Source organism: Nelumbo nucifera, chromosome 7 (assembly GCF_055504915.1).
Source record: "Nelumbo nucifera cultivar China Antique chromosome 7, China Antique-T2T, whole genome shotgun sequence".
NCBI classification, from domain to species: domain Eukaryota; kingdom Viridiplantae; phylum Streptophyta; class Magnoliopsida; order Proteales; family Nelumbonaceae; genus Nelumbo; species Nelumbo nucifera.
Window position 1 is genome coordinate 48,834,111 of NC_142655.1, and position 17,661 is coordinate 48,851,771.

Here is a 17,661-nt window from a genome sequence, read left to right on the forward strand (position 1 = left end):
GTAAAATTATTATTTTCATGTGAGAGATTTTTTCTAACTGAAATGTTTGAGCTTCTCAATACAAATTGTTATATTTGATACTTAAATATGATGTTTCAACTGTAAATGCAATGCTTAAAATATCAATATAATGGTGCAACTGTAAGCGACCCACCCGGTCCGACTGTAAGCGTAGATCGCGTGTTAGGAATGTGCGGACGTCATGCAAATTCCAAAACTCCGCGGACGTCAAAACACGCACTCAACTATTTTCATCTTGAGGTGTGCGCAACCGGTTTTGAACGAGAACCGTTGGATGCTTCAGATCTGGACCGTCCAATATCGGTTATTCCGATTATAAATAGGGGCCTTGGAGGTCCCATTTTGTTGCTTGTACTTGGAGTTGTTGTGTCTCGAGCTCGCACCTTGGTGTCTAGTTCAGTGGTGTCCACCTTTGTGTCTAAAGTCACTTTCTTTTCTCCATGGGGTTGCTTTCTCTTTGGGGTAAGTTCTCCTTGCTTCAGTCTGCTCCTTTGTTTCAACATGAGTGATTTTAGTTTTTCCCTTAGTGATAGTGAGTCTACTTAAACCGAGGAAACCTCTTCAGCTAGCTCTTCCTCGGCTAGTGAGCACAAGTCCGGTCTGGCCAAGGTTACCACCTCAGCCCAGGAACATGAGGTCGGCACCACCGAGGTGACTTCCTTGGTGCGTCCTACTGATCCCAGTCCGATCGAGGTGGCCCTTCGAGAATGCAATCTAGTGGGAAGGCGTCTTCTTCCAGGCCACTTAAAAAATCGTCTAGGCTAGAGAAAAGTGCCAAGAAATCCTGGGGTCCAGACAAGTTCGACCCTTCAACTCTATCTCCCGAAAGACTTCAGGCCTTGGTCCTCAAATACAATCTTCCCGAGAACCTTGGTTACTCAATTCCCTTGGGGCAACATCCTTGGCAGCACGACCACAATGAGATCACTATCTTTGAGGAGCAGCTCGTGGCTGGGCTTCGTCTCCCGCTTCATCGTTTCTTTGTTGAGGTCATTAAGTTTTCATCGTCACCGGAGATCAGTTGCACCCAAACTTTATTCGAACCATCATAGGAACCATCTCAGTCTTCCACAACTTTGGCTTGCCTTTAGAATTAGACGTCTTCAATTCGCTTTGCGGGATCAAGAAGAATTCCGTTGCCCTCTTCCAAGAGGACAAGTGGAGTTATTATATCTCCTTCCGATTTGGGTACAAAATCCTCCACGATTACCCGAACAAGGTCTCGACTTGAAAAAGGAGGTATTTTACTGTCTCTGCCAAAGAGGGGTAGCCTTTTCCTACTCATTGGAGGACCTGTATTAAGGACCCTGTGGACAAGCTCAGCTCGGAGCAGCGAGAGGAGATATATTTCTTGGTCGATCTCTAGTTGTCTACGGAGGAATATTTGTTTGAAAAGATGCTTGTGGAGGCCGAATTAAGTCCTCCAAGTAGGTCGGCGCCTCGCCGCATAAGATTTTTCTTGCTTGCCTTTTTTATTACTTCGACTAAAGTATAACTAATGTTTTTGAAATAATTAATTATTTATTTTATTAGTTTATTCATTAATATTAGAAATTTATATTCAAATATTAAGTATACTCTCATTTTAGTTAAAATTATTTTGAATATTAAAAATTTTAAATATATCCATATTATAATTAATTATAATTAAAATACTTATACATTAATTGTAGTAATGATAGATAAATAAATAGGTGGAAATATTTACATTTGATTGGTTGGTTATAAAAAAGAAGAAAAATAGTAGATAAAGCAACAATAACAATTATTAATTAATTAAATGTTAAATATTATTTTAATTAATTAATTAATAATGTTTTCTATTATGTTATAATTTTTATTTTATTGGTAATTATTAATTAATTAACTAGTTTGTTCATTAGGGGTGAGTGTTCAATTTAGGTGCATGACTAGGCCTGCAACTTGAAAAAATTGAGAAGGGTTGGAGTAGGGCCATTAGGCTAATATTTAAGTTAAAGTTAGAGTTAAAAAGTAGGAACCTAACCTAATTTGAAGCTTTCGAGTTGGGTTAATGTTATGGTTGAGTGTTTCACAACCCAGGTTGGGTTTGGTTTATCTATACTTGACATAACCTAGCCTAACTTGCATTAGGGCTGTCAATGGGTCAAGTACAACCCGATGGACAAAAAATCGATTTGGGTTGGTTTCAAGTCCTAATACATTATTAGAGCCAATTGTCCCAAGAACCGATAAGTTCGGTTATAGGTCTAAAAATTACAAAGCTTGTCAAGCCCAATTCAATTATAGGTTCTTAAATTTTCTTATCGAGTTGATTTCGATTCCAACTAGACCCAATTGACAACCCTAACTTGCACCCCCTAATCATGATCTAGTAAGGCGTGCCAATCAAAAATTATTGGAAAATATTCATATGCAAAAATTACTAAACAATAATGAAAAAACATCAATAATTAATTAAAAATCAAAAAATTCTGAAAAACCTAAAGCTTAATTAAAATACTAAAAATAATAAAAAAACAAATTAATTATATTTTATTGCAAAAAATACTGAATAACAATGAATGAGGAACCCATCCCCGTAGGGGATCAGGGATGGAGGATAAATTTTATCCCCGATTGATCATTTTTAATTTTAACTTTAATATTGAACTTCCCCTCCCTTCTCATCAATTGATGGATATACCCTAACTCCTCCTAATCATGATCTAGTAGGGCGTGCCAATCAAAAAATATTGAATAATAATCGAAAAACATCAAAAATTAATTAAAAATCCAAAAATTATGAATCGATTGCTTGTTCAAAGATTTGACCGCCTAGTTCGACCGCTCGGTTCAACAGTTTGTTGACTTTTTCAATATTTTTTACCAAAAGCGGGTTTTAAGTAAAACGGAACTAGTTGCCTGAACGGTTTCCGGGCTGAACGGTCCAACCGTTTGGGTCAACGACAGTTCAAAAACCTTGATAGAAACAATTAAGCATGGTTTTTAAAACCGATACTGATGAATCATGTTCTACATGAGTAGAACCTTTAAAAATAAGCAAGAAACGATCATCTTTATCATAATAACATATTAAACCTTTAAAAATAAAAACCATACCTCCTAATAACACCATAATCTCGAAATTCATCTTTGAGTTCTCCTTCGGTAACTCTGGGATCTAAGTTCCCAACATAGACTTGAGACATTATGCCAGGCCACTATCAACCATGAAAGAAAATATATGATTTGCAGAAACCACACAACGCAGAGTTCTAAAACCCTAAGAATGCCAAAAAAAAAAACTAATTTAAGCACAAATATGCATTGCACGCAGGAAAGCAAAAAGTAGTTAAATGGTTTGCCTCTCCAAAACCGTTCGACCTTCCTATTCAGAATCCCTTATACCTGTCGACCTCCTACTTCCAAAATACAATTAGCCATCATGGGTTTATATAGAAGTACCTTCTCTTCTCTTGCTCGAACGAAGAAGGGCCGATGCTGGCTTGAATATCTCCAAATCAAAAGAAATCTTCCCCTTCTCAGGTGAACAATGAACAAAGGTAAATGCTAGTTTAGAGTCGTATGGCACTTATAACCTAGATTTCCTTCTCATTCCCCATTTGATCAATGTTTCTCCCTCTATAAGATTCTTCGTCAAAAACTTAGCTAGAACCAGATTGCCTTTGCGCGGGGAAAAAATTTGGACTCCTCGCGTCCGCGTGATTGTATTAGACCGGTTTAATTTTAAAACCGCCCTCCGCCACGTCTGTTCCCGAACCCAATGTACATAGACCGCCTCTTCAGGTATCACTATAGTGGCGGTCATACAGACCGCCGGCTTAGACCGTGAGAGCATGCTTGGGGTTTGGTTTAACGATTCCGGCTTTGGCATGAATGATCACAGGATGTGTGTTAACAGTTGCCATAGGTAAGGGGGAAGGAGAGGGAATTTGTTTGTAGAAACTAATAATTTATTCTCATTAACAATATGCTTAACAAGGGTTGTAGAGGGATAATCCAGGCGTTTGTGCCAAACATCAAGGGAAGCTCATTCTCCAATAAAGGCAGATCACGGTGAGTCTCGTAGTTGATATATATAGGCCATGCTCATTCATGTCGCCAAGCATTATTTGTCCCGTTCGTCAATCCTTCACAAGGAAATAATCAAGGTTAAATTCAAAGAAGCAATTATTATCCTTGGTGAATTTTGAAACAAAGACCAAGTGCTTATGTGTGGAAGGAACTTGTAAGATGTCACACAATATTAATAGAGATCAAATAGAAGAGATAATACAAGAATGTCCAGTGTGAGAAATACCCAAACCTGACCCATCACCTATGGAAATTTGATCAGCAGCCTGATATTCTGAGTTAACATTGAGTCGATTCAGGTCATTTGTAAGATGATTAGTCGCTTTGGAGTCTGAAATCTAGGCATTATTACACAGAGAGAAGTATGATTCCTTGGCTGAAGAGTTAGTTGTACATTCCTTGGCTGAAGAGTTACACAAATAGTTTAAGCCTCGTTCCCACACAGATATTTTTCTAGCTGATGAAATGACTCTCATATATGATGTGATAATACATATTTTCCACCCATTTGTAATGTTCAACCCACAACGTTTCAGGTGCATAAAAAAACGTTTCAGGTAGAAACAGCAACAAGGAATGCACAACCTTATTTTCACAATCCAAGTATCGGATTAGCTGCATTAATTAAACCCTATAAAACCGGTTTATTGTTGAGAAGAAGAAGAAAGATACAAATGTGTATTTATTGAGAAAGCAAAGAATTAAGGGTAAAAAAAATTACACTACAATTGAAAGATGATCAACCTGAAAACCAGTACTCTTGGACCGGAAAGCTAGAGAACAGAAAACCCAACTGGATCAAATCGTTCTGGTTGTCAAAACCACCCAAAAGACCATCTTAATTTAATTTCAACTCTACAACAACACTGTTTCGATTACACTAGCTATCATCACAGGGATCGAATCAAGCTATTCATCAGTGCAGCTGGAGGGTGCAAAGCCCAACCTGCTGGTCTTCAAATCAAACTCCCAAAACATGTTTTGCTGCATTATGTTCCCAATGACTGAGACACCGCCTTCAGGAGGAAGGGGCTGAAACCCAAGGCACCTTACTCCATCATCCACCTGGATCACATAGTTCTTCACCGGCGGCTCCATTCGAGCCTCACCGGTGAAATGGATTCTGAGTTTAGGCACTTCAGTGGCATTAAACTCTCCCGGTTTCACGCTGATGCAGAACTCGAAACGAGGATCCTCATACTTGGTGTACTTAGTCAAAGACTTAATCAAAGCATCCATCAGAGGCCTGTAAGCATCCATTGCCAGAAACGTCAAGGTGCTACCTTCATCAATAATGGTTCCTCCCCCATCATCCCTCAGCTCCCACACTTCGGACGGAATGTCTAACATAACACCATCCAGTGAGATGCCAACCACATTCACACCATAGAACGTAAGGACCTTGCCAAGGACTAGATCCGTGTGCTGCATATGTGGTGGATGTCGAGTCTCGCCGAAGACAAGGTAACTGCGGACGTTCTCGGGGCTGAAATGATCAACCAGGCAATATGAGAACTTGTAGCCAAAACTTTCTGAACCTCTCACGGCGAAGGAGTAGATGCTGTATCCCAGCCCGACTACACCATCGATAGCGTCATTTTCCTCTATACCTTCAATTATCTCGTTGCATCCCACCAGGAATTGTTCCATTTTTTTCTCCGTGCCGCTCTTCATTTGTAGGGTCAGTGTTTCGTTGGCAAAGAAGCCTAGCACACTCTGCCCAGCTCCATAACTATAGATATAGAATCAAGTGATGATGATGATCAAATTAGAAACACCCAAATTAAAAGAGATGAATGGATGGATATATATAGATCGAACAGAAGAAGACGAGAGCTTAGCTAGCTATAGCTAGAGAAGAAGGCAGCCAATACATACCTGTAGTCATACTTGCAGGGGCTATCTGGCATGGGGCATATACCCAAAGCAAACAAATCCCCAAGATCTTGAGTACACATCGTGGACGAGCAATTAATTGTTTGAAAGGAAGACGACTTTGTTGGATCGAAAGACACCTGCTTCCCTTCATCTTTATTACTTCCACATTTCATCCATGTAAGCTCGCTAGCTGTGTTTGCGATCATAATCAACTGCTGGGGTGGAGTCCCCACTTTCAGAGGAATGAGGTAATGGCCTGACCTAACCGATGCCCCAGAGAAGAATGGAGCTCTTATTACATCATCGGTAGCAGTCTCTTCAGCTTTCCTCCTCTTTTTCATCGCACGGGAGATCATTTGGACACGCTGAGAATCGTAGTGAACATGTTGCTTCATTTGTTCCATATTGTTTGTCGGTGGCCCCAAACCAGGCTTTCTCTGGAGACGAGGGTCATTCTTGTGAATCAGGTCGAATCGCACTGTGTCACCAGACTCACCACCATATGCCGGGACTAAGAAGAACCCATTGATGGAAACTAAGAAGAAATAGTGCAGGAGAGACATCATTGGACGTGGTTTCAGCAACCTGCAATTGCTAGAGGACAATTCTTCCTATTGAAGTTGCTAGAGGACAAGTTTAAGACAAACAAAAACAAACCCAAGAATTAATAGTGTCTTTTTCTTTTTCTTCTTTTTTTGGTAAGCAAGAACAAGGTGTAATAGAGCTCCATTTGTGGAGATCCGAACTATTAGGGAAGTTGGGAATCATTCTACGCTGTCTGAAAAAACCGGGGAATAAAGATAGAGTGCAACTGCAGCACTAGGAAACTATAGGAGAGGTTCAACATCTAACAATCAATATTCTCTCTTTCTCTCTCTAATTCAATTCTTTGAATTGATTAAAGATCATCATCATCTCCTAATTTGGGTTGGCTACATGAATTTCATCTTGTCATTCCCTTCCTTATGTTTAGTGTCTTAACCAATTATGAGCCCTCAAATCTCCTTTCAAACTTCCATCCTTTTAATTGAATAATGGCCTAAATTATATTCTTATTGGAGATCTATTTAACTGTATGAAAAAATTGGACAAAGGCAGAAATATAAGGCCATGTTTGGTTCGCTGCTCTGGGCCGCCTTCTCTCATTTTAGGTAAGAATGGGCAAGAATGAATAACATTAGACTGTTTGGTTACAAAATTCTTGTCAAGGGCCACATTCTTTTTACAATGAAAAGTCAACTTCATAGCACGAAAATTGAGTAGCCTATAGCATGAAAAATAATCATGCCCCATCTTGCTCATTTCATTTGAGGAAACTCTGCCTACAAAACTATTGTCATAAATGTTTACTTTTACAAAAATACTTTTATAAAAGTACTTTTACATGAAAGTACTTTTATGAAAGCACTTTTTTGGAAGTACTTTTACTAAAGTACTTATATAAAAGCACTTTTGCGGAAGTACTTTACAAACACACTTTTGTGAAAGTACTTTTATAAAAACTTACAAAAGCACTTTTATAAAAGTACTATACTAAAGCACTTTTATGAAAGTACTTTTATAAAAGCACTTTTACGAAAATACTTTTATAAAATAACTTTTACAAAAGCAATTTTAGAAAACGACTTTTATGAAAGCACTTTTATGGAAGTACTTTTATGAAAGCACTTTTATGGAAGTACTTTTAGAAAAGCACTTTTAGAAAGTACTTTTATAAAATCACTTTTAGAAAGTACTTTTGTGAAAGCACTTTTATAAAAGGACTTTTACAAAAGCACTTTTATGGAAGCGCTTTTACAAAAGTGCTTTTACAAAAGCACTTTTATGGAAGCACTTTTAGGAAAGTACTTTTATAAAAGCACTTTTATGAAAGTACTTTTGTGAAAGCACTTCTATAAAAGGACTTACAAAAGCACTTTTAAGGAAGCGTTTTTTACAAAAGCATTCTTATGGAAGCACTTTTATGAAAGCACTTTTACGTAAGTACTTTTACAAAAGCACTTTCAGGAAAGTACTTTTATAAAAACACTTTTACGGAAGTACTTTTGTCAAAGCACTTTTATAAAAGGACTTTTACAAAAATACTTTTATGGAAGTACTTTTACGAAAGCACTTTTGTGGAAGCACTTTTATGGAATTACTTTTATGAAAGCACTTTTACGGAAGTACTTTTACAAAAGCACTTTTAGAATGTACTTTTATAAAAGCACTTTTATGAAAGTACTTTTACAAAAATCTATGCCAAGTGGTAAACATTGATTGTTGGAGACCTAGGCTAGCGGTTGGTGAATACTGGCATGAATTTTTTTTAAGAATGAAAATGAAAAACATAGCACATTTGTTAGTATGAAAAGAATTCATTTTTAGGAAAAAAGTGTTCGGTTCATAGCAATATTTTCTCATTCTGCCTATTTTTACCCACTCTTGTCCATTTTAGAATTTCATCTTGGATAAGAATGAAAAAAAATGAAAATTCAACCAAACATGGCATAAGTGGCTAGATGTTCTGTGTTTTTGGCATTTCAATGCCTTAAAATAGGATACGATATGCCTGATACCGTGAACCCTTGGCCGTTTGAGTATTCATTTAACATCATAACGAGGATAACCATGGCTTTTAAAATGTTGTTGACTAAACGATCAGATCATTCAAACCAAGAACAGATCATGATTCCAGGTATGGTTATGCCTTGAACTATTATTTGCTAAGAAAATTTTGAAAAGGGCAGAAAACCGCTGAATCAGATGATTGAACTGTTCAACCTAGTCAACAGTTTATGGCTTACATTTAAATTTATAAGAAAAGTATTATATATATATATGAAGGAGTAGTTTATTCCATTTTTCCGTGGGGTTTACCATTTACATATGATAGAAAGACTCAACTCTGGAGGATTGGAATCCCAATACTAGACGATAGGAGTCTCAAGGCTAAGGCAATATCTATCAATCCCCTTTGTCTAGTATTAGCCATCGACAATCACCACTTGCAGAGATGACAAGGGTTTGTTCTTGCAACGACGACCAACTCAGTAGAGAGACCCAAGGCTTGCAACAACGACTCAAGGCTTGTGCTGGTGAATATCTATCTCACTACAACAGTGACCCAAGTAGCAGTGGCAATTAGGCGGGTTGGATTAGTTTTGGTTTGGGTTGACCTTCAACCCAATCCATCTAACCTTCCAACCCATTAATGACTCAGTTATATAAAATTAAATGGGTTGGGTTTAACTCAAACCTGTTTTGACCCAATCCAATCCGGCCAAACCCATTAATCATATATTTATGTACTTAAAACAAAAAAAAAAGGAACTCCCTCTTGACAAATAAGTTGGTCATAGCTTGGTGCTAATAGTAATTGCTATTTACACAAGTGGTGAAGGTTCAAATCATATTACATGCATATTATTTTTACACAAGCGGCAAAGCCATTTGACTATGTTTGGGTTTCGGGTTTGACCGAACCACTTAGGTTCAAATTGGTCAAACCAACTTGAACTATCTAATTGAATTGTCTTCGAGCTAATCACATCAAGAGTAGCTGAACCGTTTGGATTCAGATCAGTCCAATCAGACCAGACCAAACCGGTTTAGTCAATGGCGGATTGACTTGGACCAGCCCATATCAGGTTTGTGCACGGGTTTGGGATCGAACTGACTAACCCAAAGCAGGTCAAGGGAAGTAAATCGGATTGGTCCATATTCGGGTCGGATTGTATAGATGAGTCAGGCCGGACAATCCAAACCGGGCCAAAGCAAGCGGGGTCCCGCACGGCCCCATTTCAGATTTAGGTCAACCCAAATCGGCCTGCCTTGGGTCAGATTGGGTTCAGACTGGGCTGTCCAACCCAAACGAACCGAACCGAGGTGATCGGGTTTGTTTATATTTAGATCAAGTTGTGTTGGTCCGGACTCGAGTCAAGTTGATTTGGATTTATGTCTATTTGGGTGAAGTGTATTGATTCGAGACAAAACTAATTTTAGTCAATAATTAATAGAAAATTAATGTATTAATTATAAATTATTTCATTCAAATGAAGAAAATTAAAAAGAATAACCAAGGAATTAATACTTATATCTTTAGTGGTTAACCCAATGGTTATCCATAACCTAACCCAACCCAACCCATTTAAATTGACCCAATGGATGGCCAATCCATTTCCAACCCGCCAAGTAAAAGGGCGAGTTGAGTGGGTTAGATACTGGGTGGATTCGCTGGTCGTTATTGACAACGGTGCCCAATGGCTTGGGCATGGGAGTTGGGAGCAGCAACCAACTCTCTCTATCTCTTATTCACTTGTGCCGGCAACCACCCTCAAGCTAGTTAAAGTTTCATGTTTACATTTTTTGTTCAGTCATTTTAATATTGGTTGAAATCTGTATTATGTTGCTGTGAAATCCCATGTTTTCCCTTGGGCCTAGCATTCCAGCAGTTACCTAGACCCTTCAATAGCAATGCACCACGCCTGCAGCTCAGCTCAACTATCAAATTTCAAAGTTAAAGGAGTCCAGAGTCAACAATAGTATGGATTCCAACAGATATTCATTTTTATTTATTCATGGATAAATTGATGAAACTTCCCCTAAAGTTTTGTAATTGTAATCACCTCCCCTAAATTTTCAAATATAGTTGCAAGTAGACCCTCTTTGTTAGAATCTTCTAATAAGAGGCACAAAAATGTCCAAAATACTCATAAAGTTACTACTAATTCTGATAAGCTGATTTTCACATAAAAAAAAACAATACAAATTTTATGAACAACAAGAAAAGGAGTTTAAAGTTATAGTTTTACCTTTGAGTGATTAATATGAAAAGCAAATATGAAAAATAAATCAATTTCACAAACTAGATTGGAGAGGCTTTGGCAGTGATTGATATGAAGAAATTTTTGAAAAATAAACATTTTGGTCAAAAGTAAATGCATGGGACATGGGTATTTTGGACATTCTTGTACCTCTTATTAGAAAATTCTAACAGAGGGGGTCTACTTGTAACTAGTTCAGAAAGTTCAAGGAAGGTGAACTCTCTCTCTCTCTTTCTCTACTTCTTTCTTCTCCTGAACCCGTCTCATCCCAAACCCACTTAACTCATCCTGACCCATTCTACCTGATTATTATTTGACATATCCTATTATTGCTATCATTTATCAAATTTGAAATTCAAATTTAATTACCTTAATTAATACCCATTAAATCATCATATCATAATTAATTTAATTAATTCCATTTAAATATATTTAAAACCAGTATTGTATAAAATTGAGATATTAAAAGGATTTAAAAGTAGGTTGTTTTACTTGAAACATAAGTATTTTAACCACTAGTTCAGAAAGTTCATTTGCAAATACCTAGATCTCGACCCATAAATCCAACAATCAAACCAATTCTGAATGCTTTTGCCTCTAGAATCTCAATTATCCATTTAAGACTTTTTTATGAATAATTTCTTAGGAGAATATATTTTTTCTACTACAAATAACACCATTACTTATTAAACTTTGATCATTTTAAATTTGGTAACTTTTTACATGATCATTAATGAGATTTATAGTATTAGTTTGTTATAAATTGATGAGCGGTAATTTGGTCCTCCAATGACATCATGACACGTGGCATCGGAGAACAGCTAGGTGACACCTTGGCACCACATAAGCAAACCACTTCGGACTCTTCATAGCTGTATCAACAACCACGGCACCACCTGAGTAAACCGAACCACACAGCTTGGTGGGACCTCAGGTTGGTGTAAGAGGCAACTTGCTTCCACCAAATTACCCTGGTCTCGACAAGACATTAGGTCGGTATGAGAGGCAACCCGCTTCGGCCGACCTGACCTGAGTTCAGCTAGTGACCTACCTAACGTGTCGGGCGACCCCTCCTTAAGCAGGTTATCGTCTCCAACTTCCCCGAGATCAAGACACCATGTCAAAAGACCCGGTTATCACCCTGCCCACTTCAGGCATGACTAGATAAACACTACTCGCTTACGCGGAGTCAACCTCCAGGCTTGAAACCACCTCCGAACCAGATGAGCCAGAGATCTCGGACGCGCTTCGTGAGCCTCACAGTAGCTTGCCTATATAAAGGCGTTCCCTTCCTCTGAAAAGGTATGCACGACTTAGCATTCACAGCTCTCTAGCTTTCTCCCTTTTAGCTCTCTCAACACTCTTCGCTGACTCAATCAACCCGGACACTCTGATCTCTCTCTCTCTCTCTCTCTCTCTCTCTCTCTCTCTTGCAGCTCAACCTAGCGACCTACTCAGTCTAACATCCGAGCTGTCCCCACGACCAAAAGACTTCAAGGCCCTGATGCAACTACACAAGGTAACCAATGCGAGCCTTTGCATGGCCTTCTCGACCACTTTCTGGGGCACAGCTCGGATGTGGTATTTGGGGTTGGCCACGAGCTCCATTAAGAGTTGGAACCAGTTGGCCGACCTATTCACTACATCAAATGGTTCAACCTGGAGCAACTTCAGATTCCCAATATATATACATCGGGGGTCCAAGAAAAGAGGTAAAAAAGTCAGACATTTTGGAGCTCGTCTGCCCCCATATCTTCCATACTAGCATCAGTTTTTTCATCTGCATCGCCTCCAACCACATCGACCTCGTCCTCCTCCTCGAAGTCATGCTCTTCATCAACTTGACCCATCATCTCGTCGATGCATACCGAGGACTTTAACTTGCTGAGGTCGAACTCCGGGCACACCAAAGCTACTAGTATCCGGCACAGCTCAAATCCCTGATGAAAGGTGCCAGATCCGAACTCCTCCCTCTCCTTCAAGAAGTTGGGAGAAGCCATTAACTCTTCAACTACATGGATCTTGGCTACATGGACATCATCAAGAAACTTTTGATTGTTGCTCGGTGAGCTCAGCTTCCTTCTCCTGTAACTGTTAGTCCTTATGCCTGAGCTCCTCGGTTAGCTTCTTAACCTCCCTCGTTAGGTCTGCGTTACGACTTCGCTCCACCACAAGCTCATCCTTCAAGTCACCGATGAGACGGACAACCCGCTCAATTTAGGACCTATACTCCGTTGCTTCCTCCTTGGTAGCCTGGGCCCTAGCCAAACCACCCTCAGCCTACCCCAACAAAGAATGCGCCAAAGTGTTTGCCTACAAAAGATATAAAGGGAAATGAGTCCAGAATGTAGGTCAGAATGAATACAACGGGAAGGTCGAGAACATACCATCATGAGGCAATGCATAAGCTTTCCCCCGAGCTCACCGGGACATGACTCGCAAAGCCTCACAACCTCTTCAAGAAAGACGACCTCCTTGCTCCTCACTAGGGCGGTCTGAAAGTCCATGATGGTGCGCCTCTCCTCAGGATCGGTTTCAGCGTTTGAGCCTCCGAACGCCCCGGTCTCGGGTGGTGGAAGAAGCTCCTCGGATATATGGGTGACCTCAGGCTCTAGCAAGGTCCTTCCTAGCTAGTCTCGCTCGACTAGGTCGACAACCGACACAATCTCAGTAATTCGCATGGCAGTCTCTAGAGTAGCGACCTGTGATGCCTCTTGGTAAGCCACCTTCCTCTTCATGGCTTGGAACAGCCTGGAATTCGGATATATGGGTGACCTCAGGCTCTAGCAAGGTCCTTCCTAGCTGGTCTCGCTCGACTAGGTCGACAACCGACACAATCTCAGTAATTCGCATGGCAGCCTCTGGAGTAGCGACCTACGATGCCTCTTGGTAAGCCACCTTCCTCTTCATGGCTTGGAACAGCCTGGAAGTTGGCATGCCCAACATGTCTCCTACATAAGAAATCAAGGGTGAGTCGAACTATAAAAAGAAAAGAAAGTAAAGAAGAATGCCCAAGCCTGAGGTGACGACCTACCTGGAGGACTCATCCATGCCTGGACCTACACTCTTGCCTGCAGTCGCTCACTTAGAGTTTCCTCCCCAAAGTCCCTCACTCCCTCTCTCCAGGTCATCAAGAATGGCCATCCGCTACTTAACTCAAGGAAGATATACTTCCTCTTCCAGGTAGGGTTGCAAATAAGTCAGATCAGATCCGATCTGAATCTGATACCGATCTGTTAAGAAGCGGATTCAGATATCCCTCCTGATCCTAACAAATCGGATCAGATCGGAAAAGCCGATCTGTTAACTTAACGAATCGAATTTGGATATTGATTTATCCGATCCATTATGACCCACTCCGATTCGTTAATTATGAGATATTATATATTATATATTATTCACATATTATATATGTATATTTTATATATTATATATTATATATTTTAATATATTCTTATATTATATAAATAATATAATATATTATTTTATAAATATAATTTTAATCGAATCGGATATCCAATAATATATTCAAATTCGAATTCAAATCATACATTTGAAAATCCGATGAATCCTTATCGGATTTGGATCAGTCATATTTTCTTAACGGGTCGAATCGGATATGCCCCTACTGAATCCAATCTGATCCATTTGCAGCTCTACTTCCAGGCCGGTACGTTGGAGGGAAATCCGTTCAACAACTTACACCCAGGTCAGTGGAGTGCTGGAAGGGTTCTTTTTATATGGCACAGATCGACAAAGGTCTTAATATCTAAAGGGAAGCCGACGTGGTGATAGAACGAGATGGTGCTGATCAGGGTCCGAATGGAGTTGGGATGAAGTTGATCTAAACTAATGTTGTAATAGTTTAGTACCTTGGGAATAAGCAAATGAAGGGGAAACCAAAGACCCACTTCTAGGGCCTCCTCGAAGATAGCGATCTCGTCATCCCCATGCTCCCACAAGTACCCCTCAAGAGGAAGAGAGTATCTGAATTGATTCGGAATCTTATACTGAGTTGTAAGCTCGTAGACGTTGTCAGTAGAGAGCTCGAAGGGACTGAACTGGTCTGGTGCTTTAGCCTATGTGAAGACGAGGCCCTTTTATGAGAAACTCGCCAGTCTTGGGTCGAGGTCCCTTCCTTGGCTCGACAGGACGGACCCCCCTCTTCCCTGGACTCACTACTAGATGAACATACTGACCTAGCTGACAATACCAATCACTCCGATAATGCCGAGCTCCACGATCTCACCAGGAACCCCAAAGATAGGGACGAGAAAAATAGGCCCTCGAGCGTCCTATTTATAGGCAGATGAACCAAACCATGGACTATTGAGATTAGGTGGATCAAACGGTTTGTAAGGGTAAGGCGGTTCGTATTCCGATCAGTTTAGCACATTTTTTACGTCCACACGACCTAATGGTTGTGGCATCCATGTGTCCCCAATACGCTACCTTGTGCCTAGGTCGGACCGACCGACCGAAATGCAAACAGCTAGGTGGGATCTGAGGTCGATGTAAGAGGCGACTTGCTTCCACTGAACTGCCTTGGCCCGGGCAAGATATCGGGTCAGCATGAAAGGCGACCCACTTCTACCGACTTGACCTGAGTCAGCTAGCGACCTGCCTAACGTGTTGGGCGACCCCCTCCTTAAGCAGGTTATTGTCTCCGACTTCCCCGGGATCAAGACACCACATCATAAGAGTCAGTTATCACCCCGCCTACTTTAGGCGTGACTGCATAAACACTACCCGCTTACGCGGAGTCCACCTCTATGCGTGAAATCACCTCCGAACCAAATGGGTCGGAGATCTCGGACACACTTCATGAACCTCACAACAGCTTGCCTATATAAAGGCATCCCCTTCCTTAGAAAAGTTATACACAACTTAGCATTCACAACTCTCTAACTTTCTCGCTTTTATCTCTCTTAACACTCTTCACTAACTTAAGCATCAGAGTACCCACCCCGGGTCAAGCAACCCGGACACTCTGATCTCTCTCTCTCTCTCTCTCTCTCTTGCACCTCGACTAGACGACCAACTCAATTTGATATTCAAGCTGTCCGCCAGTAGGGAGCACCACATCACGCATCATCATATATCAATGTTTGCTTGGGACATTCTAATGGTTTATACATCTCATTTTTATGATGAAATTACACTTCACATAAAGTCATAAACTATTAAAATACATTTTTCTTATGTATAGAATTATTAGAGGTGTAGGTTATATAAAATTCATATATTTTTAATATATATTTGAATTTCCATGGTGTATCTATGTGTATTTTAAATTTTCCCTTATATATATATATATATATATAATCCAAACACGTTTCTTTTAATTGCATCTTCAATATTCTTTGCATTCAATACTTTGAACCTTGCACCCAATTTTACATCACATAAGTAAAATGTGATGCTAGGGCTGTTCATAAGAATGCCCAACCCGACCAAACCGACCAACCTGGACCGACCTAACCCGAGTCAGCCGGGTTTTCATCCGTACCGGTCGGTTTGGGTTGGGCACATACATAAACCGAAATCTTAGGTCGGTTTCGGTTTTCTTGCATAAAAACCGAAACCAACCCGACCCGAACCGAACTAGTATTCTACTAGTTTGGTAGTTCCTACTTCCTAGTTTGAGTAGTTTCCTAATTCCTATAGTCTTCTACTTTTAGACTTCTACTAGAACTAGAACTCTAGAAGGCCCATTAGGCAATTACAATTAGAATTCAATTAGGTGTCCTTTTTTAGTTTTTTACCTAGATTAGAATTTAGAAGGTTTCTAAATTTTTCTTTTATTGATTTACCTACCTAGATTTACCTAGTTTTTTACTCTAGAAGGCCCATTATTGACACTTGTTTTTACATGAAGAATTTATTGATTTTATTCTTTACCTGAATTAAATTTAGATTTATCTTGGACTCTTGAATATCAAATTATCAACTAATTCGGATTTTATTTGGCTTTGTACAGGAGCAAAACCGAAATCGACCCAACCCGACTCAAACCAACCAAGTCGGTTTGGCCTGTCAGTGGGTCGGTTTCGGTTCCCACCTTAGCTAACCCGACTAGGTCGGGTCGATTGGGAAAATCCCAAGAAACCGACCCAACCCGACCCGTGAACACCCCTATGTGATGCCCCTCACTAAATAGTGTATTTTGCCAATGCTAAAGATGCCTATATATATATATATCTATATATATATATATAAATATAGATAGATATATATTTATATAGATAGATAGATAGATAGATAGATAGATAGATAGATAGATAGACCAGATACCTTGAGGACAAAACCCAAACCCTATAGGGTTTTAATATAAAATCTCAAACTCGTCCCAAACCGTATAGTGTTTTGATAAACGGGCCATACTAGGGCCAGGACAGGTTGAATACCCTAAAATTCTCATGAAATTGCCATCCTTACTAAGAATTCTTCCAGGTGGTCCAGGTCTTTCATTGAGTTTAAAAGTAGCAAGTACTGATGTTCGACAAGTTGTTATTACGGAATTTGATAAGAAGTTGAAATCTGTTAAGGCGGGGAAAAAGGTCTTAGGCGTAATCTTTGTTGCAGTTTTTGCTGCTTAGGAGGATTACAAGAATTTCAATGAAAACCCTTGGGTCCAGTTCAATAGAAAGCAGTGGTTTAAAAAACAAGTGGGAGACTGAACCGCTTTTGCCTTTTTTTTTTTTTTTTTTGACAAAAACCGCTTTTGCCTCTGGGTTGTAGGTAGGTCAACAGTTCGTTGTATATATTATCTAATTTATTTTTTTTCAGTTTTTAATGTTTTTATTTATAAAAAAAAATGCTAAAAACTGGGATTTGAGACAAAAAGAGAATTTTTTACAACAATAACTGGGCAATGCACCCTCCGCCCTTAGAATGCATA

The 17,661-nt window shown here is 39.6% G+C and overlaps 1 protein-coding gene across 1 annotated transcript; it reads right to left on the reverse strand.

Moving 5' to 3' along the window:
• Positions 1 to 4,720: 4,720 nt before the first annotated feature.
• On the reverse strand, positions 4,721 to 6,600 carry LOC104608140 (aspartic proteinase NANA, chloroplast-like). The gene is made up of 2 exons (XM_010274033.2): positions 5,956 to 6,600; positions 4,721 to 5,809 (listed from the first exon to the last, which is right to left on the reverse strand). The coding sequence occupies exons 1-2, from the start codon at positions 6,519 to 6,521 to the stop codon at positions 4,987 to 4,989; spliced, it is 1,389 nt and encodes a 462-aa protein (XP_010272335.2). The 5' UTR covers positions 6,522 to 6,600; the 3' UTR covers positions 4,721 to 4,986.
• Positions 6,601 to 17,661: the final 11,061 nt, after the last annotated feature.

Bases quoted from the DNA above. Each gene is read 5' to 3' on its own strand.
- LOC104608140 (XM_010274033.2), bottom strand. From the start codon at position 6,521: ATGATGTCTCTCCTGCACTATTTCTTCTTAGTTTCCATCAATGGGTTC. The intron at 5,810-5,955 runs GTATGTATTGGC...CTATATCTATAG, and splicing joins CCCTGCAAGTATGACTACAG to TTATGGAGCTGGGCAGAGTG.